Source organism: Eptatretus burgeri, chromosome 2 (genome assembly GCF_056783735.1).
Source record: "Eptatretus burgeri isolate ZD-2024b chromosome 2, Ebu_testis_v1, whole genome shotgun sequence".
Lineage (NCBI taxonomy): Eukaryota > Metazoa > Chordata > Myxini > Myxiniformes > Myxinidae > Eptatretus > Eptatretus burgeri.
Genome location: NC_140962.1, coordinates 156,095,915 through 156,113,858, shown reverse-complemented (window position 1 = coordinate 156,113,858; position 17,944 = coordinate 156,095,915). Strand labels below are relative to the sequence as shown.

Genomic DNA, 17,944 nt, shown 5'->3' with positions numbered 1-17,944 from the left:
CTCCACTGCCCTCCGTACCTGGTGCTTGCAGCGGCATCGAGTTGCGGGTTCGAGTCCTTCCGATCCAGGACGTCGAAGACCGCCTGAAGCGGGAAGGTCCGAGATAGCTCTGGTTTCCAGCTATCTCCCCTCGAGCTGGGAACCTTCAACAAAGGCCCCTGCCATCACTTATTTTGGGTATTTGTGTGTGCGTGTGTGTCTTTGGGCCTGTCTTCAAGTACAATTGTTTAAGTGCCTTGTACATACTTGCATTTATTTTAGTCGGTTGAACTCTGCTCCTTCGGTGTTCCCTTCCCCCCCCTCCCCATTATAAATATATCCCCTGTTAAATGTATCAGCTCGTTTCTGTATTTTCTTCATTAGTTTAGCACGGTGCGTGCTGGTGGATTAAAAAGGCCATTGCTGCCGTAGTTGTGCATTTGGACCGACGGGACCTCGGTAACTATCCACTCGGGTTAGGCACGGGTCGAGCACAGTAACGGCTCGTCCCGTTCGAGCTCCGTCGAGGGTGTGAATTCCTCGGTAATTCGCCACGTGGGCCTCGAGGTATTTTGAAGTTTGGCAAATAACCCTGTCCCACGCGGTTGAATTATTGACGATTCACGGTCCTGTAAGGGACTCGTACCTTCGGAGTTATCGGAAAGGTATGATCTCGATTCTGGGTGTTCGGTGGAGCCGACTCTACTGCTCCATCTAGCGGTCGTGCTCGCCGCCGATACCCGGCCCACAACACTATATGTGTGAACAGTATATATATATATATATATGTATATATATGTATATATATGTATATATATATGTATATATATGTATATATATGTATATGTATATATATGTATATATATGTATATATATATATATATATATATATATATATATATATATATATATATATATATTTCAAAGGGCAGAGGAGCTCCTTGTGAGCCAAGGGCCATCCATATCTCGTGCCCAACTGTGTCTGCGGACGTCCTCCTGCAGTTGGGTTACTTTTTTATTAGGTGGTTGGTGGCAGGATTTGCACTCCGGCCACTGTAAAACCCTTCATTCCGCAAAACACACAAACGCAAAAAAATCTGAAAACTCACTCCGTGGGAGTACCTCCTGTGCAGCTTCCCTTCGCAGGGCAGCTCACCGGATGGCGGGATTGGGGCAAAGCCTTTGGGACCCCCAATCTTTGATGAAAGGAGGGAAACCACGGGGTAACCTCCCTGGGTCAGAATGCGGGAGAGTGTGTCGGAGTGGTGCTGAGGTGTCGTCCACCAGACGGCGGTCTCCTTGGGTTAACTTGAGGCGGTCCCTTCGGGTGGGTGCCTGGAATGTCCTATCCCTAAGAGAGCATGATCACCTGTCTCTGTTATCATCTGAGCTCAAGCATTTGGACATCGGTATTGCAGAACTCTCTGAAGTTCGGAGACCGGATTGCGACGAGATACTGGTGGGTGGTTTCACCTATAATTGGTCTGGTCGCTCTGATGGTTACCACACTCAACGAGTTGCTGTAGCTGTGTCCAATAAGCTGACTCCAATGATAATTGAGGTAACACCGGTCAACGAGTGTATTATGAGACTAAAGATTCGTCACTCCTTAGGTGTCATTTCCCTGGTCTCTGTCTATGCTCCGACTGAGGCGAGTGGCCTCACCGTGAAGGACACATTCAACGCCACGCTCGAGTCTGTGGTTGATCAGTGCCCCAGACGAGATACACTTCTAGTCTTGGGGGATTTCACTGCATCAACTGGAACTGATAGGGATGGTTATGAGACGTGTGTTGGTCCCCATGGGTCAGGAACTATGAATCAGAATAGCACAAAGTTCCTTGACTTTGCAAGAAGTCATGGACTTAGGGTGGCCGGTTCATGGTTTCAGCGCCCACAAGCTCATCGCTGGACATGGTATTCCAACGCTGGCGGTGTGGCAAAGGAGATTGACCATGTCCTCGTTAACGGTCGCTGGAGGATGATCCAGAACTGCAGGGTCTACCGGAGTGCTCAGTTCCTCAATACTGACCACCGGCTTGTTGTAGCAACTCTAAAGCTGCACCTTAAATCCTGGAGAATGGTATCATCCCAGCCTAGGCTGGATGTTGGCAAGCTCAAGGATGAGAGAGTAACTGAGGAGTTTGCGAATGGGCTGAGTGGACATTTGGGGTGTCTGGGTGCTTTGGGGGGTCCTGAAGAGTTATGGATTACCTTCAAGACCAACCTCCTTGATGTTGCCGGTGGATGTCTTGGAACTCACTGCAGGGCAAAGAAGAATTTTGTCTCTCAAGGGACACTGGATACCATTGACCAGAGTCGCAGGGCCAGACTGAATGGCAGAGATGAGCTGTTCAGGGAGCTGAGGCGTAAAACTGTGCGTGCACTAAGGGTGGACAAGGAGGCCTGTGTGCGAGGAATCTGTGAGGGGGTAGAGCATCACCTGTGGACAGGTGATTCTCGTCCCGCTTTCATGGGAATTCGCGCATTGCGTTCATCCAAGCCCATCCCTCGGAGCACTGCAGTGAGAGCAGAGTGGTAGGCTCTTAACAGAGGAGTCTGAAGTGAAGGCCCGCTGGGCCGGTTACTTTGAGCGGTTGTACCAGGCTGATCCACCAGCTGTCGAGTTGGACGTCAATGGTGTTACAATCCCTGTTGCTGACCCTCCAATCAATTGTGGTCCACCTTCGCTTGTGGAAACACGGGCTGTGGTGAACCGGTTGAAACAGGGTAAAGCTCCAGGGATCTGTGGCATCCATGCTGAACTTCTCAAAGCTGGTGAAAATGCTGCACTCATGTCGTTGCATGCAGTTTTGTGCTCTGCCTGGAACACAGGCATCATCCCAACTGATTGGAAGAGGGGCCTTGTTGTCCCTCTCTGGAAAGGGAAGGGTGATCGCCAAGACTGCAACAACTACCGAGGGGTGACGCTGCTCTCAGTGCCGGGCAAGGTCTTTGCTCGGATAATTCTTGATAGGGTTCGCAACCATCTGCTTGAGCACAAGCGTCCAGAGCAGTCAGGCTTTACACCAAAGAGGTCAACGATTGACCGTATCCTTGCCCTTCGTGTTCTCACCGAACACAGACGAGAGTTTCGGCAGGGGCTGCTTGCAGCCTATGTTGATCTCTTTAAAGCGTTCGATTCAGTGAATCGGGATGTCCTCTGGAGGATTCTTGGTCTTCGTGAGGTGCCACCAAAACTGATCGATCTGATGTCTGAACTCTACTCTGGTACTGAGAGTGCTGTGAAGTGTGGTGGTACCATCTCTGACTTATTTCCAGTTGTTACTGGAGTTTGACAGGGGTGTGTTCTGGCCCCCACACTTTTCAGCACTTGTATGGACTGGATTCTAGGGAGGATGTCGGAGAGATCAAGCTGCGGTGCATCGTTTGGGAATATCAAGATCTCGGACTTTGATTTCACAGATGATGCAGCCATCTTTGCAGAGACTTTCGATATCCTTTTGGGGGCCCTCGAGGTGCTGAATGAGGAGTCGGAGCCGCTGGGATTACGGGTTTCTTTGGTCAAAACTAAGATCCAGGCTTTCAATGACGTCTTGGATGCTGCTGTCCTGTCTGTGTCTGTTTGTGGTGAGGATGTTGAGGTCGTGGAGAGATACACTTACCTTGGCAGTGATATTCATGTCTCCACTGGCTGTGAGTCAGAGGTGAATAGACGTCTGGGTCGGGCCTGGGGAGTCATGGATTCACTGGATCATGGGGTGTGGCGCTGCCGGTACCTGTGCGGGAAGACGAAAGTCCGAGTCTTCAGGTCCTTGGTGCTTCCAGTCTTGCTCTATGGATGCGAGACTTGGACTCTGACCAAGGATCTGAGATGGTGACTTAATTCCTTTGGTACCGGGTCTCTTCGGAGAATCCTTGGCTATCACTGGTCGGATTTTGTGTCCAACGAGCGGTTGCTGAGAGAGACTCGGATGAGATCTGTTACTTGTGTGGTCCGTGAGCGTCAGTTGCGGCTGTATGGACATGTGGCTCGTTTTCCTGACGCTGATCCTGCTCACCAGATTCTCTCAGCGAGGGAGTCTCGTGAGTGGAGGAGGCCAATTGGCTGACCACGTGCCTCGTGGTTGCATCAGGTTGACCAGCATCTCAAGGAGATGGGGATGGGCCTGGCATCTGCCTGGGGGAAGGCCAGACGAAGGCCCCTGGAGTACCAGCGGAAAGTGGACGCAGCGACGCGCTCTTCTGGCACATGCTCCCATACCTGACCTGATATACATATATTATACATATTCCTCAGTAAACGTTTCCCAAAGTGATGGAGAACATGACAACGCGTTTGCAGGCAGTGATCGGACAACGTGGAGCCTACGTTGAGCATGTGGTCTAAAAGAAAACGACGATTCTATCCCAAAATTTAAATTTTGGTGGCAATTTTGACATTGGTACAATAAACTTCATCCTTTCAGCTTTCTATCCAGCCATATATCTTTTTAAAAATATATAATTTATGACCATCCTCTTTGCAGATGAAAAGTTGTATATTTCTTTGGGACACCCTGTATGTATGTATGTATGTATGTATGTATGTATGTATGTATATATATATATATATATATATATATATATATATATATATATATATATATATATATATATATATATATATATATATATATGTATTTATGTCTATGTATTTATGTATATATATATATATATATTTATGTATGTATGTATATATATATATTGTTACGGTTTTCGCGCCCGCCGGCGTGCGACGGCCACGTAACTCGAATCGCGGCACGTCGCCCACCGCACGGACAATCCAGTCGTGACCCTCTCGGACTAACGCCGGGAACCAGTCACGGGTGGACCTTTCGGTCTCACCGCGATCGAGCCAATCAGCCCCCGCGTGGGATAGGGGTGCTCGCCAAATTCGAACTACCTAAGTACCCACGCGGAGGGTAGACCGGGCGATCGCACCTCGCCGCAGGTCGACTTCGGACACGGGCCACTTAAGCGACCCGTTCCGTACTATCAGAATAACCGAGCGGTGTTATCGTCGACCTCGACGGTTCGATTAATTATCGGGCGTATTCAGCCCACTACCAACCCTTTACGTGAAGTAAGATGAGGGTTCAATGGGGAAAAAGACGAAGCGAAGCGGGAGAACAGTTCAACAATAAAGCACATTTATTCTCGGCACACGGGAAGCACACAAATACAATTCCACCAAATGCACACAAAAAAGAAAACACAATTCCATTTACACAAAAAGCAAATATAAAAGTGAAAACACAGTGCAGAGCTAATACCGACTACCGAGCACACGGCAACACTTATACAATTCTACTTCACAGACGGCGCCGACAACACATACCCAAAACCAAGGAAAAGAAATACCCTCAAGAATGAGGTAGGCCTGGGGCCGAGACCTGGTCGGGCCTACCCGTCTGGTGATGAGACGCGGAGCGGCGATGGCCCCGCAACCCGCGGGCCTCGTGGACAGTGCCTGGCAGGGGGGTGGGAACGGGGCCCCCTTGGTCGCACTATCTCAGCGCGGGGGAAACAGGAGGGGGGTTGCTGATGCTCGGGGTATAGAGGATCTTTATTATGTGCGACGAGCGGCCTCCACCTCGGCCAGGTCGCGCTGCCGGCCTCCCCCTCGGGCGCGCAGCTCCTTGCACGACGCGAGCACCCTTCGTCCGACTCGCCGCCTCTCCACAGCTCGTCCCCTCCGTTCCGACCCAACGCCCACGACGAGCAGCTCCACCTCCCGCGAAGTCTTGACTCTCTGTTCCGACTCCTTCGCCTCGTTCCGACTCCTTCGCCTCCGTTCTGCTGACTCTTTCGCTCCGACTTTTACTACTCCTTTGACTGACGAACACCGTCCTTTTATCCCCCCCGTAACTTCGCCTTTGACCCCCTCCCTTTGACCTTTCAACTCGCTCCCCATTGGCCCGAGAAAAGTGGGCGTGAAGGCTTTTGATCCACAAATTTGCATATATCGATCGCCCTGGGGGCGGGCCACCGCCCCTCGCTCACCGATTGGATGGCAAAAAGTGGGCGTGTGTCGTTTTGGATCCGTTTTTGAAGCAGAAAATCCGTGATTTTGTACACGCTGTTCAACGTGCGCCCTACACGAGTCCAGCATCGGTGCCCATGAGTGGCGCGAGATGACGGTGATGCGATGGTGGCGAGTTGCGACGGTAAAGGTCATGGCGGTTGTGGTGAAGCGGCGTTGTGGTTGGTGGTTGTTGTTGTGGTTGTGATGGTGGCGATTGGTCCAAAATAAAGATAGTAAAAGAAAAACGGCTATCCTGAAGAGTCGCAGCACGTATAAATGACATGTATTCCCAACACAGACAACGGGTTTGGGCCTAACTACACATGCACTTACCGAGATACCTCACCTAAGGGACCTGAATGGTGGTTTGCGAATCTGGTAACCACAACACTACCCCCTTCCCTTTTTACAGACTCGTCCCGAGTCGTCAAATTTTCGTGTGCCATCATGTGTAGTTTTCCCCCAGTACACTTTACGTACGCATCCCTGAGTGCGACATACATGGTATTCGTGTCCCCAAAATAAATAACCTGAGGGCTGCGTAACTATCTAAACAAACTCACTCAAACGGACGACTTAAATAAAATTGCCGGCGCTTAAGACATACATGCCGGGGGCGCACTCATATGTACAGTACATCTTACCTTAACTTACAAATTTTACACTAAACCATGGCCCAGGATCATTGAACTCTGCAAAGAAAAGCAGTTAGCAGGGAGCCAGGCTGCCCACATGCAGTCTCTGACTCAAACAATGCAGGTGACAGGGAACGTGGCTGGCTGCTCACACGCAGTCCAAGGCCTTCCCTTTTGAACTGAACGCAGTGAACCACAACGGTGCATGGGCTGCACAAACGCAGTCTCCGTGCCAGCTCAAGTGGCACACGCAATGAGCACAACGAATGGATGCATGAACACAAACACGGTGCACGGGCCGCCACTGCAGGCCCGTGTTGTAGCTGCCAACAGGGCAGTTCTTGCAGCTTGCAAACTGTTGCTTTCAGATCCTGGCGCACATGGAAATGAACAGGGGGGGGCAAAGCAAAAATTGAACGGGGCTTGTGAACATGGGCAGTGGGCATGGCATGGCAAAGGTGAGCAGGCAAACACAGCCCGCAGAAGAAGGCCGCTGCAGGCAAACACAGCCGGCAGACAAACTGGCCGGCACAGGCCTCGAAGAAAAACAGCCAGCAGCTGAACTGGCCGGCACAGGCCTTGCAGCACACAGCTGCCGATGATCCAGCCGGCACAGGCCTCGCAGCAACACAGCCAGCAGATGAAGCTGGCCAGCTTTTGCCGTTCAGTGGAGGTTGGTGGAGGGAGTGCGGTGGTGCTGGCCACTTGGAAGGCGGGCTCGGACCTACCTTCCTGTCTCCCTCCCACCTATCGCCTTTGCCTGTCACTGTACATACCCACTCCCTTAATTTTGTGAAACCAATTTAGCCCCAACTTATTTTTTGTTGTTTTTATTTTTACTTCCCCACTATAAATCGTCTCCCTAACCCCCTTTATCGTCCTTGTTCGGCTAACCTATTCTGTCACCTAGCCTACTCCCAACCCCTACGTTCCTTCCCAGAGGGGAATAAGGGAGAGCTAACGTCTCTGTGTCGAGGCCCAACGAAGCCTCAGAATGGCCTCCCCAGAGTTCGGCGATCTATAACCAAAGTGGGTCCAGCGGCCCACAACGAGAGCGAGGGGATGGATGGTGCGGGAGGGGTACATCTCCCTAATCTATCCTAACCATTTAACTGTTAAACTACCCCGGGCTTTCAACAAGCGCCTCTCGCTTTAACTATTGGTTCTAACAACCCAGATTCCCGTCGCCTGTGTTGGTGTCCTTACAATTTCGGGCCTCGCCCCCAATTTTCTCTCCGTGCCCTCACACGGTCTCCTGGCTGGGACACGTGGCTCTCTCTGGCAGGCACGACCCTCTGCCGAATCTCCCGCTATGGCACCCCCGGGCACTACACTGCCTCCGAGCCTACCAGCTCCCTAACACCGGGGAGTGCCCCCATGGCACCTCCCCTGAAACGCACACGTGGCAGGCCGGCCTCCCGGGCCCCTTTCCGAGGGTCACCCGTGCCCACAACACTGCCCACGTGGCCAATGGCGCCCGGCCCCCGCACCAAGCAGGCGCACCCGTGCCCACTACTCTATCCCGGCCCCCCATGGGCCCATGGCCTACCGCGGCCGACTAGCCTGGTGCCCGGGGTACCCACTCAGCGATACTCACCTTTCGCAGCCACGCTCCCAAGCCCGTCAACAGGGCTCCTGCACCCCTCCAAACGGGTTTCGAGCCTACTTTCCCACCAACAACAAAACGACCTCCATTTTTCAATTTGACTAACCCAGCTAACTCACTCTACACTGACCCCGGGGTCCCTTGGGCGGGAGTCACTCCTCCCCCCAATCACTCATCGCACCATGCATTCCCCATTCACTCCACTCACACAGACCCGCTGGCCTCACTCACTCACCATGTACACGTACTCGCCTCAACTCTTCAACACACTCACCGCTGAACTCTGCCATCCTTCTATCTGCATCCCCTAACTAACTCGTGCTCCCACGTCGTCCCTTAAACTATAGCACGTTCCTTTTAACACTACGTAGCTAAACTACGTCCCCTCTACACATCCACAAGTCTGTCACTGTCTCCTAATCTCTTTAATCAATTTCCCCACCTAAATCTGGCTACAATCCCTCTTACTAATCCATTCCACGGACTCCATGAGGACTTACCCCTGCCCCATGAAGTCGGTCTAACTAAGCTAACCCTTCCCCCTAACTAGTTTCCATCCTGTGCCCAGGTAAGGGGGTCTTTCACCCCTTGCCCAGGAATCCTGTACACCCGAAAGTGAGGCTTGTTTTTCCTTTTTTTTTTTTTTTCATGCCCAGCACCTGCGCGGCAACTCAGAGCTCGCGCACTTTGCACCTGCCCGTGACGTCATGCAGCTGCACGTGTTCCTCGTCCCTTCTTGGTCGGGACCATCCGGCGGAGATACCCCTCCTGCCGGCTTCCAACCCCACATGCAGCCATGACGTCACCGTGCGCATAAAAAAAAAAAATACAAGCCACACGTCTCGAGGGGCCCCCACGCGAACACATGTGCTTTGCCCGTTGGAGCTTAACACACACGATCGCGTGGAGAACCCGTCCGGTCCAAATCCATTTACCTGCCTAACTTTGTCCGTCCGCGGGATCGGCAAATCCACCGCGTCAAGCTCGGACCGGGACTTCACCCTCGCAAGCGAGCACGTGGTGGTCTCGTGCGTTGCACAGCACGAACCGCGTGCTCACTGCTGGGTGAACCCGGCACGGTCCTCGAAACAACCACAGCCGCTACTCGGCTTTCTCTCTTCTCATGTCGCCGTCTCCGTCTCCATTCAACCCACGCACACCTGCGTGTCACGACGCACACACTCCACACCATTAAACTCACACCGCGAGACGCGGCTGCGTCCTCCCGCATGCCAACCGACATCTCCTCTCATACCGCTCTCTCACACACACGGTCTCCTTGCACAACCCATACCACTCACACGTGGTGCTCCATTCACTCGTGCCTCACTCACACACGCGGGGGCACTCAACCGCGGTTCCTCACTCATACTGGCCGTTTCACTCACACACACGGCCTCTTCCACACACGGTTCCTCATCCACACACGGTGCCTCATCCAAACACGGCGTGCTGGGAAGCACGCACTCCAGCACCATCGCCACCACACCACTCACACACGGGGTCGCTTCCACACACGGGGACGCACTCACGCCTTGCACCACACACACACAGGGACAACCACACTGGGGATTCGTGTCCCCACAAGGGTCTCCGGGGCCTCTATACCCCCCAAGCTCTCCAAGCACCTGTCCACAGCACTCGTCCCCTCAACCTCGCAAAGCACGACCGAACTCACCTGGTCGTGACTCGCCTCAAGGGGGCATACTCCCTCCCCTCGTTCCTGGAGGAGGCCATCCAGCTGCTCGCACTGGGTCTCTACCCAGTCCGCCAGCTCACCCCCATTGTCCTCCACTACCTCCGTGTGTGCGTGTGCGTCACTTACCCCATCTTCATCGTGTAGTCTTCCCTCTATTTTTTTTGTCTCCCGTGTCTCTGCCAACTCTTCACCCTTTACCTCCCTTGTCTCAACTATTATTTCCGTTGTCGTCACCTCGTGTCTCGTCTCACACGTTTTGGTCTCCCCATTTAATTTTTCCCTTTCGGTCACCGTCACGACCCTCGCCCAACACGCTCCACTCACTATTTTTTCACCCGCCTCCACCGCGGGCCTGTCAGCCGTTGCACCCCCACCCAGCTCGTTTGCTCCCACACGTGGAGTCGCCATTCCCAGCTCCCTGGTCACTGCCTTCATGCCCGCCTGCAGGCATCGGCCCATGTTCTGCGTCTCACCCCGTAGCTCTTTCATTTCTTCTTTCATGTTTGTTTCCATTCCGTTCATTTTTGTATCCATCTTTTCGTTTATTTGTTGTGTATTCGCATCCATCGTCGTTTTCACTTCATTTGTATTTGTATCCATCTTTTCATCCATTTTTTGTGTATTCGCATCCATCTTTTCGTTCATGCCTTTCATTTCGTTCTTCATATTCGCATCCATTTTTTCGATCATTTTCGCATTCATCTTTTCGTTCATTGCCGCCAGCATGGTGAATAGCTGGGCCATGTTGGATGCACTCAGCTGAGCCGTTTCGGCAAGGGTTGGGGAAGGGTCTTGGTGGAGAGGGGGGGGGAGGTGTCATACACCGCGGCCGCTGCCGCACCCACCTCGGGCCCTGGGTTCAGTTGGGCGAGTCCGTGTTCCTGCACAATCAACATTTCCTGCTCGGGGATTCCATCCTGGACCATGGATTCTACACATTCTACATCCATTTCTAATACCCCCGGCTCCCGCTCGCCTTGAGACGCCATCTTGCTTCTCGTGAAGGGTTAATTTGTTCGCTCGTAATTTGGAGGGAATCGGGGTCGCTTCTCTCACCCCTGGACCGATTCCCGTGAATTTCGCTGGAGACAGGAGAGCCTGTTGTCCCGCTCTCCAATACCAGTGCCGCGAGGAGGGCGATGAATTTGCATCCCACTCCTGACACCAGTGTTACGGTTTTCGCGCCCGCCGGCGTGCGACGGCCACGTAACTCGAATCGCGGCACGTCGCCCACCGGACGGACAATCCAGTCGTGACCCTCTCGGACTAACGCCGGGAACCAGTCACGGGTGGACCTTCGGTCTCACCGCGATCGAGCCAATCAGCCCCCGCGTGGGATAGGGTTGCTCGCCAAATTCGAACTACCTAAGTACCCACGCGGAGGGTAGACCGGGCGATCGCACCTCGCCGCAGGTCGACTCGGACACGGGCCACTTGCCGACCCGTTCCGTACTATCAGAATAACCGAGCGGTGTTATCGTCGACCTCGACGGTTCGATTAATTATCGGGCGTATTCAGCCCACTACCAACCCTTTACGTGAAGCAAGATGGGGGTTCAATGGGGAAAAGACGAAGCGAAGCGGAGAACAGTTCAACAATAAAGCACATTTATTCTCGGCACACGGAAGCACACAAATACAATTCCACCAAATGCACACAAAAAAAGAAAACACAATTCCATTTACACAAAAAGCAAATATAAAAGTGAAAACACAGTGCAGAGCTAATACCGACTACCGAGCACACGGCAACACTTATACAATTCTACTTCACAGACGGCGCCGACAACACATACCCAAAACCAAGGAAAAGAAATACCCTCAAGAATGAGGTAGGCCTGGGGCCGAGACCTGGTCGGGCCTACCCGTCTGGTGATGAGACGCGGAGCGGCGATGGCCCCGCAACCCGCGGGCCTCGTGGACAGTGCCTGGCAGGGGGGGGGAACGGGGCCCTCTTGAGTCGCACTATCTCAGGGCGGGGGGAAACAGGAGGGGGGTTGCTGATGCTCGGGGTATAGAGGATCTTTATTATGTGCGACGAGCGCCTCCACCTCGGCCAGGTCGCGCTGCCGGCCTCCCTCGGGCGCGCAGCTCCTTGCACGACGCGAGCACCCTTCGTCCGACTCGCCGCCTCTCCACAGCTCGTCCCCTCCGTTCCGACTCCAACGCACACGACGAGCAGCTCCACCTCCCGCGAAGTCTTGACTCTCTGTTCCGACTCCTTCGCCTCGGTTCCGACTCCTTCGCTCCCGTTCTGCTGACTCTTTCGCTCCGACTTTTACTACTCCTTTGACTGACGAACACCGTCCTTTTATCCCCCCGTAACTTCGCCTTTGACCCCTCCCTTTGACCTTTCAACTCGCTCCCCCATTGGCCCGAGAAAAAGTGGGCGTGAAGGCTTTTGATCCACAAATTTGCATATATCGATCGCCCTGGGGGGCGGGCCACTCCGCCCCTCGCTCACCGATTGGACGGCAAAAAGTGGGCGTGTGTCGTTTTGGATCCGTTTTTGAAGCAGAAAATCCGTGATTTTGTACACGCTGTTCAACGTGCGCCCTACACGAGTCCAGCATCGGTGCCCATGAGTGGCGCGAGATGACGGTGATGCGATGGTGGCGAGTTGCGACGGTAAAGGTCATGGCGGTTGTGGTGAAGCGGCGTTGTGGTTGGTGGTTGTTGTTGTGGTTGTGATGGTGGCGATTGGTCCAAAATAAAGATAGTAAAAGAAAAACGGCTATCCTGAAGAGTCGCAGCACGTATAAATGACATGTATTCCCACTAGACAACGGGTTTGGGCCTAACTACACATGCACTTACCGAGATACCTCACCTAAGGGACCTGAATGGTGGTTTGCGAATCTGGTAACCACAACAATATATATATATATATATATATATATATATATATATATATATATATATATATATATATATATATATATGTGTATTTATGTATATATTTATATATTTATGTATGTATTTGCACATGCATTGATCATCGGGTAATGAACGTGATGGAAAATATTTATTTTCCATACGATGTTAATTGTATATTTTTCTATAATTATTCAGTCTGTCTTAAACATGTTAAAACACTCATAAGAAATTACAGGCCAATTGATTTACCCCATCAGTGTCCGAATCATTGCAACCCTTCTTTTCCTGTGTTTGTTGTACTTAAACATTGCAAAAATTACAGTTTTCTTTCAGACATGTGACTACTAATTATCATGTGACAATTGAAGGGTAAGTCCGGTTGGGATGTATGTGGTATTGAAATATGCGCAAGAGCCGAGAGAAATAAAATCAAGAGAGGAGAAATGGAAATTCTTAGCAGTTGCGAAAAGATTGTGAAAAGTGTCGGGGTGGGGGGGGGGTGGCTCCCAGCCTCCCTCTCCCCCCCATTGCAGTTTGAGTTAACATTATGATATCTGCTTGGGCACCACCCTCAATATTCCTGGATGCATATGATCAGCCCTCGAGCTTTACCCTTCCTCTATTTTTTCACTGTTTCTTAACCTCCTCTACTCCTTCCTGGATCTCCTCACAAAGCCGTTCCTCACCCTGACATGTCAAAAGATTCTGTCAACTATTTGCAATTCCCCTGACTTGTGAATAACCCTTCCTTACTGACGAGTTCATTCTTCCAAAACTGCAGACAGGTAATTACCTCAGAATTGTGGTATTTTGGTGTGACTTTTAATACCCCCTCCAATATCTTTTTTACATGGAGAGAATTGGGGTCATCCCCTCCACCAGAGTACAACCACCAGTTTTTAACTCATTTCAGGAATGCATAGATGTTGAAAACACACACACACACACACACACACACACACACACACACACACACACACACACACACACACACACACACACACACACACACACACACACACACACGTTAAAGTGTGCTTGTTCTTATGTGAATGTTGAAGTCATAACCTGCCTTCTTGATTTCATCACGAACCAATCTCACCTTGCTGTTGCTCAATGGGCTTACACCTGCCTTTACTTCCTGTCCTGTCCTGTACCATACCCAAGGTAGCTCGGGATTGTATCCTGTACCTAAAGGAGCAGTATGCTGAGCCTGAGACCTTCCTCCCTTTGGACCTTCTCAAGGTTTGCCTTCCTTTTGTTGCAAAAAGACTGTGCACATGACAGCGGTTTTGCTGGTGGCATGTGAATACCGATGTGCAGTGAAGGTGCGCGTGCGCGCGCGCGCTCGCACACACACACACACTCACACCAAGTTAATTTTATGTTTGCTTGCTGATTGGGGTTTCTCAGTGTTTAACCCCATTTATCGTTTTCACCGTCGGATGTTTATAGCAGCCTGTGCCATTTGTATTTAGCCCATCATTTTGCTTTGCAGGTGCCTTCGTTGGACGAAAAGCTTCGCGAGATCGAAGGAGTGAAACTGGTGTTCGATGTGATTCGTTTTAAGCCTCCCGAAATTCGCCGTGCGGTGCTCTTTGCCTGCGGGAACACGTTGATGTGCGACACCATGGAGGATGCAAAGCATATCGCCTTCAGCAGCACATACAGGAGGAGGGTTAGCTCCACCGCTGATGATTTTATAACTTTACATCAAGGTTTGCACACACTTTGCAAAAAGTAGGGAACTTGCTGCAGTTACCACGATGAGGTATAGTGAGGGATTAATCATGAAATGGATTTGATTTCACACTCGGGTACTGGACATTGGGCTGGCAGGATGGCCTCGGGAGGTGCGCACACTCACCTCTAAGCCATCTCACCTGGGTTTGAATGCCCACCCAGCTATAGGCAGTCATCCCCGTGTTTCACAGGCAGGGTGATTCATCAATGTGTGTGCTGTTCCTCGGATGGACGTTAAACTGGGAATCCCATCCACCAGCATTAGTTGGTGGATGTTTAAGATCCCACGGTGTCCTTCGTGAAGAGTATGCGAGCTATCGCCAGCACCACAGACAAATTACAAATTCCTGCCCTGACTTCCTGAGTTGGAGTGGAAACGCGTTCAGGATTGTAACTGCTTCGGCAGCACGAACGCTCTTCATTGGGCATGGTGCATGATTATGGTATTAAACTTTCCATGAGGTTCAAACGAATTGTTCTATATCGGGGTATGGCCATACGGAACAAGGTTCCTTCAGTGAGAGAACTGTTGGGGTCCAGTAACTCTCTCTGGCATGACGATGATCCCAAATCAACCAATGCATGCTTGAAGAGGAAGAATCCAAAGGTGCCTTTTCGACCCTGTCAACCTCCCGACCTAAACCTCATGCAGATGTCGTGGGAGAAGGCTGGGACACGAGGTAAGCGAAGGTTAGGTTAGGTTTGGGAGCATGCGCCGAAGCAGCGCGTCGCTGCGATCTCTTTCCGTCGGTACTCCAGGGGCCTCCGTCTGGCCATCCCCCAGGCAGATGTCTTGCCCATTCCTATCTCCCTGAGATGCCGATCAACCTGCTACAACCATGAGGCACGCTTGTGTCCCGTTGGCCTTCTCCATTCACGACGCTCCCTCACAGAGAATCTGGTGAGCAGGATCAGCATCAAGAAAATGAGACACATGTCCATACAGCCCCAGCTGACACTCACGGACTATACAGGTAAAAATCTCATTTGAGTCTCTCAAAAATCGCTCGTTGGACACAAAGTCCGATCAGCGATAGCCAAGGATTCTTTGAAGAGACCTGTTACCAAAGAAATTATGTTTCCATCTCAGATCCCTGGTCAGAGTCCAAGTCTCACATCCTTAGAGCAAGACTGGAAGCACCAAGGATCTGAAGACTCGGACTTTCGTCCTCCAGCATAGGTCCCGACAGCGCCACACCCCATGATCCAGTGAATTCATGATTCCCCAGGCCTGACCCAGATATCTGTTGACCTCCAGCTCACAACCTGCCGAGACATGAATGTCACTGCCAAGGTATGAGAATCTCCCCGTGACATCAACATCCTCACGACAAACAGGAACAGACAAAATGGCAGCATCCAATATGTCATTGAAAGCCTGGATATTTGTTTTGACCTGGGAAAGCAGTAGTCCCAGCCGCTTCGATTCCTCATTCAGTGCCTCGAGGGCCCCTACAAGGACCTCCAGTGTTTCCGCAGGGATGACTGCATCATCTGCGAAATCAAGGTCTGAGATCTTGACAATCCAAGCGATGCACCGCAGCTTAATCTCTCCGACATCTTCCCCAGAATCCAGTCCATGCAAGCGTTGAAGAGGCCAACACACCCTGACGAACTTCAGTTAACAAATAGTAGTAAGTCGGAGATGGAACCACCAAATCTGAGAGCACTCTCTGTCCCAGAGTATAGTTCAGAAATCGGATCAATCAACTTTGGTGGCACCCCGCGAAGACTGAGAATCCTCCAGAGGGCATCCCGATTCACTGAATCAAATGCTTTGCGGAGATCAACATCGGCTGCGAGCAGCCCATGCCAAAACTCTCATCTATGTTCGGTGAGGCCTGGAGAGCAAGGTTACGGTCAATCGTTGACTTCTTTGGTGTAAAGCCTGTGACTGCTCTGGGCGCTGGTGCTCAAGCAGATGGTGGCGAACCCTATGAAGAATTATCCGAGCCAAGTCCTTTCCTGGCACTGAGAGCAGCATCGCTGCTTGGTAGTTGTTGCAGTCCTGGTGATCACTCTTTCCTTTCCTGAGGAACAACAAGGCCACTCTTCCAATCAGTTGGGATGATGCCTGTGTTCCAAACAGAGCACAGAATTGCATGTAATGACACTAGTACAGCATTTCCACCAGCGTTGAGAAGTTCAGCATGCCATAGATCCCTGGGGCTTTTCCCCTTTCAACTGGTTCACCATAGCCTGTGTTTCCACAAATGAAGGCAGTTCATAGTTGATTGGAGGGTCAGTAATAGTGATAGTTAAACCCCTGACGTCCAATGCAACGGCTGGTGAATCAGCCTGGTACAGCCACTCAAAGTAACCGGCCCAGCGGACCTTCAATTTGTACTCATCTGACAACAGCCTACCACCCTCCGCTCCGACTGCAGTACATCGAGGAATGGGCTTGGAGGAACTCGATGCATAAATTATTTGAAGCAGGATGACAATCGCTTGTCCACAGGTGATGCTCTACCCCTTCACAGATTACTCGCACTCACCCTCAGTTTTATGTATGTACAGTTTTATGCCTCAGCAGTACAATGGGCTAACAATCCCATTCGATAGATGCTTTAAAATGGGAGATAATTAACAGTATGACGACACTCTGAGCAGTACCACAAGTAAAGGAACATCATACAAGGTGCTGGATGTCATGTTTATGATTTGCTCTATTTATTGCCGATTCTTGTCTCACAACATGTTGTGCATTTGGCTTTTGAGCTGTCTGCTCAAAATTTAATTGACGACCTGACTATAAACTGCCTGATTGGTGCTTCACAGTCAGTGTCGTACCACAAAGTACACCTTCCCTCGGATGGACGTCACATGTGCTAGTATTGGTTGCTTGACATTGAAGATCCTCCGGTGTCCTTTATGAAGAGTAGCCAAGTTATCATCAGCATCCAGAACAACTTAGAAATTCCTGCTCAAATCACCGTCGCTAGAATGTCAGGCTGGGCTGGTTTGTTCGTGGGCGGATGGGCCAAACTTTCCCCAATCGACTCAACAAGAAGGTGGTGGTACCTGCTTTGTGTGGAGTTATTCCTAAAATTGCTTGGTCCTTTTTATACCTCTCTAGTCCTCAAATTTCAACATGGAAATTTGGGTGGGTGACTGGAATGTCTTATCCCTCAGAGAGGATGATCACCTGTCTCTTAACAAATTGCTTGATGGTCAGTAGTAGCAAACACAATGAGGTAGTATTATGTCGAGTACTACTATTGTCAGGTTAGGCCAGATCAGATCTGTGACTTGCTCCAGGTATCATGTAAACCTGTACTAACCTGTTTCATGGTCGGGTTGTCGGCACCGAAACCATCTCCCCCACCAGGTTTTCTGGTGAGGAGGGTGTATGATATGAACACCCAGCAGGATTA

General features: G+C 51.1%; 2 protein-coding genes across 2 annotated transcripts in view; one reads left to right on the top strand and one right to left on the bottom strand.

Moving 5' to 3' along the window:
* LOC147033655 (tubulin alpha chain-like) overlaps positions 1-5,512 on the bottom strand; it is a 497,880-nt gene extending 492,368 nt beyond the window's left edge. The window contains exon 1 of the mRNA XM_085871741.1: positions 5,390-5,512. The gene's annotated coding sequence lies outside the window, so the exon portion shown is untranslated. The remainder of the gene's footprint in view (positions 1-5,389) is intronic.
* LOC147033654 (structural maintenance of chromosomes protein 1A-like) overlaps positions 1-17,944 on the top strand; it is a 183,764-nt gene that overhangs the window by 63,654 nt on the left and 102,166 nt on the right. The window contains exons 11-12 of the mRNA XM_085871737.1: positions 13,992-14,069; positions 14,323-14,502. Of these exons, the coding sequence (XP_085727863.1) occupies positions 13,992-14,069; positions 14,323-14,502 (258 nt within the window). The remainder of the gene's footprint in view (positions 1-13,991; positions 14,070-14,322; positions 14,503-17,944) is intronic.